Here is a 15,674-nt window from a genome sequence, read left to right as displayed (position 1 = left end):
GAGACGGGAAGCAACTGTGGCGCAAGAAATGAGGACACGTCATGAAACTGGTCAGCAAGGCTTCGAGAAAACGGTACTTCCCGCAGGAGCCCCGCCCCTCGGCCTGGGCCCGCCCTTCAGGCGCCGCCCCGCTCCCGGGCGCACTCCTCCCCGCGCGCCCTCCGTCTCCGCGTCAGGCCCCGCCCCTCTCTCCGCTCTGCCCTCGCTTCAGGCTCCGCCCCCGGTGACGGCCCCGCCCCCTCTCCGCGCCAGGCCCCGCCCCGCGTCCGGCCCCGCGGGAGCAGCCTAGCCCTCGCCCCCGGGCCCTCACACGCGGCCATGGCGGAGCACGATCTGCAGCTGGTGGCGCGGCGCATCCGCAGCTTCCCCGACTTCCCCATCCCGGGCGTGCTGTTCAGGTGCGGCCGCGGCACAGCCCGAGCGTTGGCGCCACGCTCGGCCCCCGGCGCGAGTGCGTGGGCTGCTCCGGGGTCCCGCAGCTGCACGCCCCGCCAGCTCGAGTCACCACGCCATCCTTGTGCGCAGGGACATCTCGCCGCTGCTGAAGGACCCTGACTCCTTCCGCGCCTGCATCCGCCTCCTGGCCAGCCACCTAAAGACCACGCATGGCGGCAAGATAGACTACATCGCAGGCGAGTGGCCGGCGCGGCCTCCTCTGCCCCGCCCGTCCCTGTCCAGTGCTCCTGCTCAGGTCCCCCTTCCAGGCTCGTCCTCCTGTTCCGCGTCCTCCGTTCCCCGTCCTTCTGTCGCCCAGCCTCCTGTCTTTTATCGCCGTGACCCTGCCCTCCAGTTCCTACATGTCCTCGGGTCCTGCTCCCTATTCCTCTACCCCGACCCTTCTGTCCCACCTTTTCCCTATTCTTCTACCCTGAAGCCCCCCCTCTTCCCCGCTTAATGGGAGAATGGGACAGGGTGGGGTGACTTCCCGTTCCTCCTCCTGTGGCCTGCAGTGTCTGCACAGCCTTGTACCTTTGCCCCCTGACCCCACTGGCTCTGCCTGGTTAGGGTGGCCAGGCATCCTGAGGGCAGGGCTGTGTGGGGTCCACACATGAGCTTAGGGGAGGGCTTTGGGGGTTTTTCAGAAGACCGCCAGGAGGAGGGACCCATCTTGGGATTACCATCAAGGGTTGTAAGCCTAGGCCTGCTCCGGCCACCGGACACCCTGCTTGGTAGCGCTGAGACAGGGCTGCCCACCCCTACAGCCTCAGCCCTCCGGTGGCTGCTCCTGGGCCTGACCGCACCAACTGGAAGCCTCCCTCTGGTGGTGCCCACTCTGGGTTCCAGGCTGGGTACCTCCTCCCCTAGAAGCTGGCTATATGGACAGCCATGGCGTCTCTAGGACCGTCTGACCTCCTCCACCCAGCCACCCTCCTTCTCTTCTTGTTGCCTCTGCAAAAGCTTTTGTGTTGAGTGCCTGCTGTGTTCCAGACCCAGGACCCAGCCTGGGGCTTGGGAGGTGGCCCTGGATAGCTCAGTGCCCACCAGGGGTTATCAGGAGAGCCCTATTGAGGGGGCTGGGGGGGAAACAGGGTGCTCCTGGTGGTTCTTGTCACCCGAGGGGTACACATCCCACCCTGCTCACTGCCCTGAGGGACATACCCCAGGGGAGGGGTGACCTCACTTCCTGCCAGTGTGTGGGGTACACTGAGCATCCTCCTCAGCTCAGTCGGCCTCTTGAGGTGCCAGCCTGATCGCGGCCTGCTCTTGTGGACAAGGAGCTACAGAGCAGGCGCTGCCCCTGGGAGTGACAGGCAGTCTGTGAGCTGGACAGAGGCCAGGTGACCTCTCCAGGCACCGGTTCTTGGCCTGTAGGATCAACTAGGCCCTGGGATGGGTGTCATCAACCTTCTAGGCAGAGCCAACAAGACCAGGTGTCCCTTGTCACTGGCTGCTTGTCCCCATGCTGCTGTGCTCCGGGCTACTGCCTGACACCCTTTTCCCCTGACAGGCCTGGACTCCAGAGGCTTCCTATTTGGTCCTTCTCTGGCCCAGGAGCTGGGCCTGGGCTTTGTGCTCATCCGAAAGCGTGGGAAGCTGCCAGGCCCTACAGTGTCTGCCTCCTACGCGCTGGAATATGGGAAGGTGGGCAGGCTGGGGTGGCCAGGGGGGCAGGACCGGGTCCCTGAGCTCCCCAGGCTCACATAGCCAGTCACTGCCCACTTCCTGTCCTCAGGCTGAGCTGGAAATTCAAAAGGATGCCCTGGAGCCTGGGCAGAAGGTGGTTGTTGTGGACGATCTGCTGGCCACTGGTGGTGAGCTGCCTGGGTGTGGGTGGGAGGGAATGCCTACCCACTGAAGTGGCATGGAGCAGGTGGCATCTCAGCCCTTTCTGGCTTACTGGGGCCTCACCCTACACCCACACCATCCCTAGGAACCATGTGTGCAGCCTGTGAACTGCTGGGCCAGCTGCGGGCCGAGGTGCTGGAGTGTGTGTGCCTGGTGGAACTGACCTCCCTGAAGGGCAGGGAGAAGCTGGGGGCTGTGCCCTTCTTCTCCCTCCTGCAGTATGAATGACTGGGTGACCAGGATGGCTGCCCACACCCTGCCTGGCATCTTCAGCTGGACAAGATCGTGATTCTACCCCGAGTGCCTTAAATGACCTCCACAGGCCACCAGAGGCCAGTGGCTGCCCTTGGAAATGTTTTACCTGTTCCTTGGTTGAGTGACCTTTGGTACCCACAGGTCTCCACCTGGGGCCCTTCCTGCAGGTTCTGGAAGTGCCAAAACCTAAAGCACAGCCACAACCAGGCCACCAAGCCCAGTCACAAATGCAGCAAGATCACTCCAGTAAACAGCTTTGCTACACCTCCGTCTCTTGTCCATCACTTGGGCTGGGGGAAGCCTGGGGCAGTGCTCAGCACTCTAGGTCTCACTTCAGATAAAGCTTGGCAGGTGGGAGGGCTGTACATCACAAGTCACAGCCAAGAGGTGGCTGCCACCTGCTCTGGAGTCCAAAGTGCCACAGCCAGGTGCCTGGAGGCCCTGCCAGCTTCCCCAGGATTTCCAAACCTTGCAGACCTCTTCAAATCTGGTGTTCTAGAACCCTGTGGTGATCCTGGGCCACCCTCAGGTGGGACCTTTGCTCCCTTGTTGGCACTGTCCTGAGGAACTGCGACCCAACTCGGGAAGGCAGCCCTCTCAGCAGCAAACTTTTATTCAAATCTTACATGACAAAAAGCGAACAAGACTGGAAACTCCAATTTGGAAGTTAACCTCAAAGTAAGCAAAAAAGATCTTCCTGGCGAGATACTTTAAAAAAGCTTAATTTTACAAGGCATTTTACCTCAAAATCTAGAGAATCAAAATTCTCTTCATTCTTCAAAGGGAAGTCTGATTTCATGTTCTCAGAACCTCATCTTTGTACATTAGATTTCTTTTGTAAAGAGGCTCCATCAAGCAAGGTAGGAAGTGCCCTGGGAGGACACAGCTCTCAGCTGGCCTATGGAACATGTGGACCTTGATCCTAGCTTTAAGCAGGACCTTGAGCACACTTCTGCAGCTCAAGGTGGGACACTCAGCAAGCCTTTTTGTCAGTGTCCCCTCTGCTGTATGAGATCACAGCTCAGCAAACTAGGACATGGACATCTGGGGGGACACTGCCCTCTCAGCCATAGAGCCACACTCTGGGTGGCAGCAAAGGCCAGCTGCCCCAGCCCACTTCCCTGATACACCCACAGGGGCTGGAAGTGGCTTCCCCGCCCCAGCAGCCAAGACAGCCCCCTCAGAGATCCCTGGAGCAGACCCACTCTCCACATGGCCAGAGGCCACACAGCCTGCAACCCATGTGCGGTATATGATGGGCAGGGCAGGGGGCAGGCACCCTGGGAGGAAGATCCAAAGTCCATCCAATTAGTGGAACGAAAGGCTTGGTTGTCCATGGCTCACAGCCCCTCTGCACGAGCCTGATGGGCCAGCCGGGCTGCGATGCTGGTCAGGTCAGTGGCTTTGTCCAGCTTGATGTAGGTGTCCGTGCGGATGCGGTGCAGGCTGAGCCAGTCTGGCAGCAACTCAGCAAGGAGTAGCACATGCTGCTCCATCTCCCCTGCAGAGATGGGTGTGTGAGCCAACCCCTGACTTCTCCCCTCCCCGGGCGCCACCACCCTCATGACTGTACGCAGATCTTTAGCAGGGAGCCAACAGCCCTTCTGTATATCTATGTGCACTGGTTCCAAGCAGAAGCCCAGACGTGGGGGTCCCTGGGCTGTGCTCCAAGAAGTGGAGAAAACAGGCTGGGGTTGTGGCTCAGCGGTAGAGCGTTCACCTAACATGTGCGAGGCCCTGGGTTCAATCCTCATGCGCCACATAAAAATGAATAAGTAAAATAAAGGTGTATTATCCAACTACAACTAAACGTTATTAAAAAAAAAAAAAAGTTGAGAAAACAACGGCTGGGGACCCTCCAGCTCAGGCCCCAGTGCTGGGGAATTTGTCCAACTGTGCAGGCCCTGAGGCAGGCAGTACCCACCTGCTTGAGGCCTGGGAAAGTGGATGCTCACAGGGCTTTGGGTATGAAGTTGGGATTATTCTGAGGACTGCAGGTAACTGGGCAGGTTTGTCAAGGTGAGGCTGCGCAGAAGCCGCCTCCATGGCTACAGAACAGGGGTGGAGCATAGTGGGGAGCACCTGCCCTGCGTGCCTGAAGCCCTGGGCTGTCCCCAGCACCCAAAAAGCAAAGGCTCTTTAAGCAGGCAGGCTCAGGGTTCCTGGAGGAGTGTAGTGCCCAGCACCCAGCAGGGCACACCACAGGCGCCCAGTGCACATTGGGCCAGTGGAGCGAGTGCGCCACAGACAGCAGCCCACACCTACCCCGGCCTGCACGTACCTGGGCTCAGGGCAGCTCGGCAACTGCCAACCATCCTGGCGCAGGCCATGTCCATGGTGAGTGCTGGCTTACGCTCAGACACAAAAACACCACGCAACACTCGGGCCAGCTCAGGTAGCCGCTCCAGCCGCTGCAGGCGCAGTTCCTGCTCTGGGCGCCGTGTCATCTGTGCCAACTGCTTCTGGGCCTCTTTGGCCCGGATCTGTGGCCAGGGAGGGAAGCAGGTCAGTAAAGCAGGTCACCATACGGCCCCCACCCCCTGCCCATCTGTAGAACTCACCCGCTCCACGAGGGCCTGGGACACACCCTTCAGGGCACTTGGAGGGGTGGCTGGTGGGGTGGCCGGCAGTACAGGGCTGGGGGGCCCTGGGCTGCTGGGCTCAGCTGAGCGCAGAGCCATGTCACTCAAGGCCTTCTCCATCTGCGGGGTGGGTGGAGTCAGAGGAGAGGTCACAGGAAGCAAGGAAGCCCCAACTCAAGACCCCCGTGTTGCTTTAGGCCTAGGCCTAACTCCATGCCCACACACAGCCCACCAGCAGCAGTCCCAGGGGCGCAGGCATAGGGCTGCAGCTGTGAACAAGCCCCTCGGCAAGGATGAGCCCGGTGAAGCCTCAGGAACCAGACAGGCACCCAGCTAGGCCTCACTGCCCCCAGAGACAGGGGCCAAGTCAGAAGTCAGCAGCCTCACCCTGGGTGACATCAGGCTTCGGGCCCGGGCCAGCACCTCCTGGGCAGTGGTGAGTCTCTCTGTGCTGGGTGGCTGGGGCAGCTCAGCTGGCTCAATGTCAGGCACACCATCCACATTGAAGCGTGGGTGCCAGCGAGTCAGTTGGTCCTCAGGCACAGCCATTGGGGGGCTCAAGGAGGCCAGGAAAGCCTGTGAGAGAAAAGCTGGGTGTTGGGCGGCCTGACTCCCAGCAGGGCAGCCTGGGAGATGTCACCTAACTTCTCTGTGCCCAGATAGTGTTGCTCTAGGCCTAACTCCACGCACACACACAGGTCACCAGGAGAGAGCTAAGCAAGAACACGTGCAGCCTTGCACAACAAGGACTCACTGACCCACTGAGAGCCTCTGGGGCCTCTGGTCAGCCCTGAGCAGCTATGGCTGACTGTGTAACAGGACATCTTAGAGCACAGGGCAGCCCTTCCCCACCTGGGACAGCCATGGCGAGAGTTAGAGGGAACTTCAGAACTCCACACTCCTGTGAGGCAATCACAAAGCCTAATAGAGGGGCTGATGGCTCACAAGGAGGCCCCAAGTTGAGGGCACTGCTGCTCACCCTGTGGTGCTCCTTGACTCGCTCCACCAGATTCCTGCTGAAGAGCTGCCGGCGCTGCAGAAGGCGCGAGGCTGTGAGCTGGGGGGCACTGCCAGCCTCTGCGGGGAGACAGTCCAGGCCTGAGCCCCAGGCCAGCCCAGCCCCACGGGGATGCCTCATGCCCTCCCTCAGAGCATGCAGAGCTGCAAGGGGGACCCAAAGCCAGGTGAGCAGATTCAGCCACTGGCACTCACCTGAGTCCAGCACAGGCTCGATGGTGAGCTGGTAATCGGATCTTTTCATGCCATCCTTGAAGGTGGGGATGTTGCGCTCCTGGCGAAAGCGGTAGGACTCAGGGTACACAGTTTTGATCTGGCCCACGTTGCGCTCCTCAAAGCGCCTACAGCAGAAGGGGCTGGGTCAGAAGGAACCAGGCTTTCGGCTTAGGGTGGGCCAGGCCTGACCCTCAGCCTGCTCACCTGCGCATCATGTCCTGGACAGCCTGCTTGACCTTGGCAAAAGTCACAGTCTCAGAGCGGTTGTGGAGCATGCCCACGATGGTGTCCATGCTGCGGAACATCTCAGCCAGCACCTGGTACTTGTAGGGCAGCACGAGGCCTGGGGGCCCAGGCTGGGCCAGGGCATGGAAGCGCTGGTAGGCAGGTGCCTTCTCGCCACTGTCAAGGAGAGCGGGGTCAGAGGAAGGCCCAGATCACATCCCTTCAATGCCCAGTCACAGGCCCCATGGCATGTACCCTTCCGAGAGCCCTTGCCAGCCTGCTGCCTGCCTAAGGAGCAGCTCAGGGAGGCACACCTAAAAGCCTGCTCCACAACCAACTCTGCCACCCTCCCTCGGGCCCCAGCCCCACTTCCTCAGCTCCAAAAGACACAGGGCTTGGGGAAGACAGCGACAGTGGGATGTCACTATGGGTGAACTGTCAGTGTTGAGCCAGCGAGGCAGGAATGACCAGCCCCCAGGGCTGCAACATGCAGGTGATGAGCAGCGTGGTCTGTGCCGTCTACTCCATGCCCTCTCCACGTAACTAACCCCCTAGGAGGCGCAGCCCTGGCCCTCCATCTGCTTGGGCCCCTGCTGTGCCTGCTGCTCGCCTGTCTTCTCCAGGGTGCCTGAGCACACTCACCATGGTTGCTCTGCAGATCCCTCGGCTGCCGATGTGCTAGTTTCCTTAGCGTCCTTCTGAGCACTGGCCCTCAGTGCCTGGGCCTGTGCCCCCAGCACCCGTGCCCGCTGCAGACACGACTGGACCTCAGAGATGGTGTCCTTGGAGAGGGCCTGTGGACACAGGGTGGGTGAGCCATCCAGTCACCCCAGCCCCTCACACACTGCCTGGTCCAGCCTCACAGCCTCCTCACCTTGTCCTTGGGGGCTGCCAGGCAGGGCAGCTGACCTTCGGAGGGAGCAGTTCTCTTAACCTTCTTGCTCGGGGAGGGAGGGGCAGGTGGGGAAGTGGGACAGGAGTCCTGCTGGGAAGGAAGCCACAGGTGAGCACATGACAGGCCTTGGGGACACCAAGAGAACGGACTGCCAACTAAATGGACCCTGCAAGGACCGAGCAGAGGTCCTGGGCATCCCAGCTATCTGTGCTGGGCCACCGACGGGATAGTCATCCGGCCACGGTCCTGGCAGGCCCGTGCGCAGGCCCTCGCGACGCCCTGCGGGTGGGCTCCCCTCCGGCTCCGCGGTCCCCGCCCTTCTCCCCCGCCCCTATCCCCCCCCCCGTCTGGTCAGTCCGCGCTCCTGTTCCAGCCCGCCGTTCCGTCCCCATCTCCTCTGATCTCTGTCCGGTCCTCGTCCCCTCACCGCGTCCTGCAGCCGCAGCCTCCTGCGCGCGGGCGGCCCGGGCCGGCTGCTCCCGGGCGCGGCGGGAGGGCGGGCGCGCTTGCGGTTGCTGCCCGGGGTGAGCGCGGGGCCCGCGGCGGAGCTCGGGGTGCGGCAGGCCGACTTGGCCCGCCGCGCGGCGGGACCCGGGCGGCGGCGCGCGAAGAATTCGGTGACGCGGCGCTGCGCCATGGTGGGGAAGCGGCGTCCGGACACTCTCCGCGCGGTTTTCGCGCGGTTTTCCTAAGGCCCCGCCCGGGCCGTTCCATCCTGCGGAGCACGCGGGGGAAACGGACGCGGCCGGTGCGCGCACTGCTGCCTTGGAGCCAACTGCGCAAGCGCCTCTATAGCCCCGCCCAGATCGTACCATCGGTCGGAGCGCGAGGGGGGCAAAGGAACGCGGCCGGCGCGTGCGCACTGCTACGCGGGCGTGCTGGCAGCGTGTCGCTGAAGCTGTGGGGCGCCGGGCAGCGCGGGACCACCGCGGAGCACCGGCCCTGAGCCCGTGTGCGGGAAGGAGGGGCAACGTGCTTCCCTAATCCGGAGAGCCCAGCCCTGGGGGACAGGCTCGCCCGCTGGGGAGCTGAGGGCCGACGGGGCCTTCTGCCCTCCCGCTTCCGCAGGCGCGAATCGTGCCCTCGGCTCGCCCCGTGGTGCGGACGGCCGCCGCCGGCCCCCAGCGGCCGCGAAGTCGCGCTGGGCCGGGGCGTGGCTCGGTGCCGGGGCGCTCTTTCCGCCCGACACGGAAAGCCTCAAACGAGAGCCCAGGGCAGGTTGAGGCCGGCACTTTGTTAATGGTTTTGTTTCGATACGTGCGCTCTGTGCCACCCGGTAAAGCTGCTTTTATTTGTTTATTTTTGGTTGTAGATGGACACACTTTTTTATTTATGTTTATGTGGTGTTGAGGATGGAACCCAGGGCCTCGCACCTGCCAAGCACGCGCTCTACACTGAGCCACAACCCCAGCCCCGAAAATTTTTTCTTTTTTCTTTTTTCTTTTTTTTTTAAAGAGAGAGTGAGAGATGGAGAGAGAGATGGAGAGAGAGAGAGAGATTTTTTTTTTAATATTTATTTTTTAGTTCTCGGCGGACACAACATCCCTGTATGTGGTGCTGAGAATCGAACCCGGGCCGCACGCATGCCAGGCGAGCCCGCTACCACTTGAGCCACATCCCCAGCCCCGAAAATTTATTTCTTAAAACAACAAGGGCCAGAAGCAACTCACAGCTAGTGGAAGTGGTCTGTATCATGGCAGTTGTGGGTGACCCAGATGTATGAATGCACGGAGACTGGAGGGTACATCAAGATATGCATTTCAAGGTACATACATTTGTACAAAAATCAAATCACAAACAAATACCAAGCTATTATAAAGAGCATGAGTCAAAAAGTGTTTAGAAGTGACTTCTGTCTGACTTAAACAATTATAAAACATTAATGTTGGTGTCCAAGTAGCGGGTACAGGAGTGTTTAATGTGACTTTTTTTTCATCTTTTCAGTGTGGTTTTTATTTTTATTGTGGGTTGTAGACAAGAAAATGTGAAAGTCCCTGTGGCCAGACAACCTCCAGCAGGGCACAGTAGGCTTGGAAAGCACCTTTGTAGAAAATAGGAAAGGGCTGAGTGTGGTGGCACATGCCAGTAATCCCAGTGGCTCAGGAAAATAGGGCAGGAGGATTGCAAGTTTAACACTAGCCTCAGCAACTTAGTGAAACCCTGTCTCAAAAAAATAAAGAATAAAAAAAGGGCTGGAGATGTGGTTCATTCAGTGGTGAAGCATGCCTGTGTTCAATCCTTGATACCAAAAAAAAGGAAAGGGTCACAGCCCATTACCAGTACACAAGCAGAGCCAAATGGAGCTGAGCCTTGCTGCTCCTGGCTGGGCTCCCATATGCAGGCCTTAGCTTGCACAACGCTGCAGGGCAACACTTAGTTTTGGGTCTTCTCAGCTGTAATATGAGTATTCTGCTGTATTCCAGTTCAGATTGGAAATCCAGCTTTTCTCAAAGGTGGTAGAAAATGACCTGGGAATCAGGGTAGAACGCACTCCAAAGCGGGAAGCTTGTAGGATTCTAGAACTGTAATGGGAGCATAAATAACAGCACAGCCTCTTCATAGGGATTTTGGCTCATAGCTGTCATCTGAGGGAGGGAGCTAACTTTCCTCCAAATAGCTTAGTGGTTCCCTATTCTCTGAAACTCCAAGCTGGGCGCAGTGGCTATGCTTATAACCCCAGCTACTCTGGAGGCTGAAGCTGGAAGATGACAAGTTTGAAGACAGCCTAGACAACTTAGCAAGACCCTGTCTCAAAATAAAAAACTTAAAAATGGGCTGGGGGGGATGTAACTCAGTGGTAGAGCATCCCTGGGTTCAATCCCCAGTATCTCAAAGAAAAAGAAACACCTGGTCTCAGGGAGGTAGAGGTAGTGGGACCTAGCCACAGCAACTGTCCAGTACCTGGGTCTGGGGCGTGATGGTTAGCCTGGTCCCTGCCCTGCAGAGATGAGCCCATGGGAGGGGGGCGGTGCTGCCTTCAGAACTCAGCAGGCTCCACCAACTTTCCAATTCTTTTGCCACCAGCACAGGCTATGCTGGGCACCCATGGTTGTGTTGGGGAGTCAGAGTTTTGGGTCTTCCCAAGGTAGGAGGGAACCCGGGAGACCAGGACCAGGAGCGGCCTCCCTGCCCCTCTACCACTACACAGCAGGCCAGTCACCGCTTACCCCTGCTCCCAAGACCCTGGGCACAAGCCTGGAACAGGGCCCAGGGTGCCAAGGCTCTGAGGCTGAGCTGCGTCCGGGAAACTCACATGGGGCTTGAGGATCCAGAATGTGCCTGTGACTCTAGGACCGTCTGGCCCGTGTGGGATGAAGTGCTGTGACTGGAGACTCGCAGCAAGTAGGAGGGAGGAGGCCTGGGGAGCATCAAGGACCTCAGGACCCTGCCTCCGAGCTGAGGCCAGGGTCCACTCTGGTGTCTCCAGGAACAGCCCTGCAGCTGTGAGACATGTGATGTCACCCCTAGAAAGTAGGCCTTTAGGGGTGACCTCACTCAGCCTTGGAGACTCCTCAGAAAATTGCCTCCTTCTGCAACAGTGATGGAGTTCAGGAGCCATTCTCATGCCTACTGCTGAGCCAGTCACATGACCTCCTGGGATGAGGGGCGCTAGAGTCAGAATCACCCGTCCTGAGGTGCAAGAGCCAGCCAGTGAGCATGGCCCAGGGCAGGTCACCCGACACACACAGCCAGCTTAGATGGCTTTAAACAGGTTCCACTGGGTCTCTGGCCAGGCCCCACAATCCTTCATGATGCCCTGGGTTTTTATTAAGAAACTGACTCCTTCCCATTTGCCTCTCAGTGTATCTGACAGGGTTTCTCTTTTCTTCGTATTAAATTTCTCGATTTAATACGAAGCAGCATTAATAGAAGCATAGTCTAGAACTAGAGGAGAGGTGAAAGCCCTTTTCTGATTCGTGGTACCCAGGCTTGTGGGTCTGAGATGCTAGGAGGACAGAGCCTGGATACTGAGCTCCCAGGGGAAAGAAACCAGATGGCAAAGCAGGTAGAACCCTTGTCTGCAAAAAAAATGAGTCAGGGTTTACAGGTGCCCACCAGGAGACTGGCTTCTGGGAGCCCATTACAGGCCAGGCCACTGAGGGCCACCTGGGTACCAGGTTTGAGAATGAGACAACCATCATCATCACCATTGCCACCACTGTCACCATCACCCTTATCACCACTATTACACCGCTGCCATCACATCCCCAAACACCATCATCGTCATCATTCTATCATTATTTTAACCACTGTTAAATAGGTGGTCAGGGTTGCGATGTCCTGAGGTGGACCAGACCGATGCACTGACCTTGTCTATCTTCCCTAGAACTCACCCCAGTCCCCTGAGCCCTGCTCCTTGCAGTTGACTCCCTCAGTACGTCCATGGAATGAGCGCTCACAATAGGTCTTCCCCAGCCTTGCTAGCATCATGCCCATTACAATGACAACCACCCAGAGTTCACGACACCTCCCAGGTTCCAAAGCCATTTTGTGAAATAGTCACAGTGGACTCTGTCACATTCTGCTACATGCAGCCCTGTTACCTGTGATCAAAAGACCTTACCATCTCACCCTCAAAATGGGCCTCTGAGAGACATCCATGGTGGGCAAAGCAGCCAAGACTCAAGGGGGCAAAGCTGGGGAGCAAGGCCTGCATCGCACTTTGACTTGCATCCGCTGTGACAGGGCCAGGCACAACACAATGACTAACGGTGGGTGCAGGCTCATGGCACCCCCTCTGACCCTCAGAGAGCTGTCAGTCACCCGCAGCCACCAGGGAGCTCTTGATGGTCTTGGCTTAAAACACAAGCTCCGTGGCCAAGTCTGGACGCAGCTTTTACCTTCAATGAAGGCATTTGCGTCTTAGCCAGAATCAATCTGCCCTTGGCTCCCTGTCTGCCAGACGACCTTGGAATCCATCACTGGTGGGACAAGCAGGAAGATGGAGAAGCTGCTGCTGCCCACAGGTCGGGGACCAGAGAAGGCTCTTCTCCTCCCAAGCCTGAGCTCCCCATCTATACCATAGAACTTGCTCAGAGCAGGGCAGCCACAAGAGTCCTGGAAAACAGAACCGAGCATCTCCTGTTCATCTCAGAGACGACACTTGTGACTCACTTTGGAGAGCATTAAAGGGAAGAGAAGGCTGACTTTGTCTTGATTCCTGTGTGGGTACATAGCCCTTCAATGTTCAATAGTAGGTAGTGTGAGCCCCTGGTGTTAAGTTTTCTAGCAGTTATATTAAAAAGCAAAGAATCAGGTAACAATAACTTTAGTAACATCTAAAATTTTACCCATTATGTCCAAAATGTTATCTTTCAAAACAAAGTCAGTGCATCACCACCACATTATCACCATCATTACCACCATCACCACCATCAACACTACTAGCACCACCATCATCACCACCAACACCACCACCGCCATCTACACCATCACCACCATCATCATCACCGCCATCACCACCATCATCATCACCATCATCAACACCATCAGCACCACCCACTGCCATCTACACCATCACCACCATCATTGCCACCACCATTACCAACACCTTCACACCATCACTACCATCATCACCACCATCAACACCACCATCTACACCATCCCCATCACCACCATCACAAACACTAAACATACAGTTTTCAAACTCTGATGAGTATTCTATACTTAAAACACAACTAAATTCAAAGGGTGCTATAATTGCATGAAAAACTTCATCTTTATCTTGGATTTCATAAAATTTACATTTGAAAAAGTGGATCCAAGTAACCAATTTGTTCTCAGCACACCAAAATGTTTCCAATATCTGAATAGAGTGTTAAAAATTAATTAAAGATAAACAAGACTTAAAGTCCAATTCCCCATTGTGCTGCTCCACTGGGCTGCTTGGTATCCACAGGGACAGCTTTAAATGCACCACCATTGTGTGATGGTCCTGCACAGCGGAGCCACAGAGCCAGGAGCAGAGGCAGGGAGAGTGTGTGTGTGTGTGTGCGCATGGTGGGGCAGGAGGTAGGCCAGGCTGTGCAGCAGAAGGGGGTGTACAGGTGATGTCTTCCGCTCTGTGGTCCACCCCCAGGGCTAGGGGTGGCAGCCCCTACCAGGCTGTCACCTGGAGAGGCAGGACAGCAGCTCCCTAGGGCCACACAGGGAGTCCAGAAGGTCCTTTGGGCAGCAGAGTCCCCATTGCCCACACAGGGAGAAACTAGCATCAGCCCCAGCACTGGTGTCCCCACATGCTCCCTCAGCATTGCCTTCCCAGAGGGTCTGGCAGCTGTGGGCTTTCTGGGTGCACCAGTTGGTCCCAGGACTCTTGTGACAGGGGGGTTCTTAGCTTTGGGACTACCACCTGGCTCCTCTAGGCACCCACAGACTCTTGTCTGGCTTCTGCAGACCTGACGCCCACCCTTGGCCCCCAGATGCAGCAGGTCACTGAATGATTCACAAAGCCTCAGGGGAGAATGCCTGGAAAGCAGGAATAACTTAAGAAGCAGCGCACGCTCTGAAACCAGGCACTCCTCCCGGTCGGAAGGCCACGCTGGAGCAACCTGAATCAGGAGCCCTGCCCTCACACCAGGCGACTGCAGGGGGCCCTAGACTACCTCCAGGTTCCCTCTGGAATGACCTGAAGGCCCTGTCCAAGTGCATGTGAGGTGACCACCCTGCAGGGGCAGAAGCTCACAGCCCAGCAGAAGGTTGGCTTTGTGCCTTGGAGCTCAGACTGTGACGATCACTCACCTAGCATCACTCTGGGAGCCCAGGGGAAGGGGAGACTCCTGGATGCAGACACCTGAAATGGGCCAGGACCTGCTTCTAATCATGCCTCTGGAGAGCGGTTGTGAGACAAATGGCCCTGGACGAGCGTGCTCAGGACTTGTCCATCAAGGCCTGGGAGGGAGCAGCCGACAGAGCGTTAGGGTGCCAGGACTCGCAGCGAGGGTGGGGTTGCAGGGAGAGGCCTAGGAGGTCTCTTTGGCCTCCCCAAACAGTGTGGTTTCCCAAGGGCACTGAGGCCTCGCCGAGTCTGGGAAGGAGCCTGAGTGGGCGGGAGAGCCCAGGGCAGCTGAGGCAGGCGCCTGCACCAAGCCCACAGCATTTGCACTAAGTGGAGGATGCTCAAGACTAGGTCAGATGCAGCTGCTCAGGTGCTGGGCCACACACACAGACCCGACACAGAGCCTGCACGGTGGCCACCCTGTCATCCCTGCGACTGGGGAGACTGAGCAGCTTAGCAAGACCCTCGTCAACTTGGCGAGACACTGCCTCAAAATAAGAATACTAATAATTTTTTTTTAAAGGGCTGGGGATATAGCTCAGTGGTAAAGCTGGGGATATAGCTCAGAGGTAAATCTCCAGTATAAATGAATAAAATAAAATGGAGCCAGGCAAGGTGGCACATACCTGTAATCCCAATGACTTCAGAGTCTGAAGCAGGAGGATCACAAATTTGAGGCTAGATTCAGCAACTTAGCAAGAGCCTCCCAGTGGGGATGGCCCCCTCCAGGATAATAAGAAAAAGGCTGGGGGCTGGGGATGTGGCTCAAGTGGTAGCGCGCTTGCCTGGCATGCATGCGGCCTGGGTTCGATCCTAGCACCACATATAAACAACGATGCTGTGTCCGCCGAGTACTAAAAAATAAATATTAAAAAAAAAATTCTCTCTCTCTCTCCCTCTCTCTCTCACTCTTTCTTTAAAAAAAAAAAAAAAGGTTGGGAATGTGTAAGGTGCCCTTTGGTTCTATCCCCAGTACCAACACAATTTAAAATAAAAGAATAAAAAATAAAATTAAATAGAAAGGGCTGGGGATAGAGCTCAGTAGTCCAGTGCCCCTGGGTTCAGGGCCCCGTACGTGGGTGGGGAGACCCAGCACAGGTCTCTAAGGCATTGAGGGTTGATGGGGCATGTCTGCAGGGTGGGCAGCTGGAGGAACAGAAGCTAACCAATGGTGGGAATGGTGGCAGGTCCCAGGAGCCTCAGTGCCAGGTGGGGATGGTCTAGACACAGGGTTTGTGGCCATGAGGGAGAGAGAACATTCCAGAAGAGAGGCAGGCCAGGGCACTTGAATCCAGAAGCCAGGCGTGGCTGGACCTCTATCTTTGGAAAGGGGTGTTTGTAGAGGCAGGATCATGACACGTCCCCACATACCTCATCACTGTGAGGCCACCGTGGCCACAGCATCGGACCACGCAGGACTCTG

General features: G+C 57.4%; 2 protein-coding genes across 3 annotated transcripts; one reads left to right on the top strand and one right to left on the bottom strand.

The window, feature by feature from the left end:
- Window positions 1-247: 247 nt before the first annotated feature.
- Aprt (adenine phosphoribosyltransferase) lies at window positions 248-2,805 on the top strand. The gene is made up of 5 exons (XM_076837461.2): window positions 248-398; window positions 526-632; window positions 1,949-2,082; window positions 2,174-2,252; window positions 2,372-2,805. Exons 1-5 carry the CDS (start codon window positions 319-321, stop codon window positions 2,512-2,514), a joined length of 543 nt encoding a protein of 180 aa, XP_076693576.1. The 5' UTR covers window positions 248-318; the 3' UTR covers window positions 2,515-2,805.
- A 440-nt stretch (window positions 2,806-3,245) lies between these two features.
- Cdt1 (chromatin licensing and DNA replication factor 1) lies at window positions 3,246-8,113 on the bottom strand. 2 transcript variants are annotated; one of them, XM_076837456.2, is made up of 10 exons: window positions 7,904-8,113; window positions 7,456-7,566; window positions 7,224-7,375; window positions 6,561-6,758; window positions 6,336-6,481; window positions 6,103-6,200; window positions 5,511-5,699; window positions 5,103-5,243; window positions 4,823-5,024; window positions 3,246-4,042 (listed from the first exon to the last, which is right to left on the bottom strand). In XM_076837456.2, the coding sequence occupies exons 1-10, from the start codon at window positions 8,111-8,113 to the stop codon at window positions 3,882-3,884; spliced, it is 1,608 nt and encodes a 535-aa protein (XP_076693571.2). In that variant the 3' UTR covers window positions 3,246-3,881. The 2 variants fall into 2 exon arrangements, with proteins under 2 accessions (XP_076693571.2, XP_076962033.1); XM_077105918.1 differs by having other exon boundaries at window positions 7,456-7,563.
- Between the last annotated feature and the right edge of the window lie 7,561 nt (window positions 8,114-15,674).

This window comes from Callospermophilus lateralis, chromosome 18 (assembly GCF_048772815.1).
Source record: "Callospermophilus lateralis isolate mCalLat2 chromosome 18, mCalLat2.hap1, whole genome shotgun sequence".
NCBI lineage: Eukaryota > Metazoa > Chordata > Mammalia > Rodentia > Sciuridae > Callospermophilus > Callospermophilus lateralis.
The sequence above is the reverse complement of the archived record's forward strand: the minus strand, read 5'-3'. Positions and strand labels throughout refer to the sequence as shown.

Bases quoted from the DNA above. Each gene is read 5' to 3' on its own strand.
- Aprt (XM_076837461.2), top strand. From the start codon at position 319: ATGGCGGAGCACGATCTGCAGCTGGTGGCGCGGCGCATCCGCAGCTTC. The intron at 633-1,948 runs GCGAGTGGCCGG...TTCCCCTGACAG, and splicing joins CAAGATAGACTACATCGCAG to GCCTGGACTCCAGAGGCTTC. The intron at 2,083-2,173 runs GTGGGCAGGCTG...TCCTGTCCTCAG, and splicing joins ACGCGCTGGAATATGGGAAG to GCTGAGCTGGAAATTCAAAA.
- Cdt1 (XM_076837456.2), bottom strand. From the start codon at position 8,113: ATGGCGCAGCGCCGCGTCACCGAATTCTTCGCGCGCCGCCGCCCGGGT. The intron at 7,376-7,455 runs GTGAGGAGGCTG...CTGTGTCCACAG, and splicing joins TGGCAGCCCCCAAGGACAAG to GCCCTCTCCAAGGACACCAT. The intron at 6,201-6,335 runs GTGAGTGCCAGT...GTCTCCCCGCAG, and splicing joins CGAGCCTGTGCTGGACTCAG to AGGCTGGCAGTGCCCCCCAG.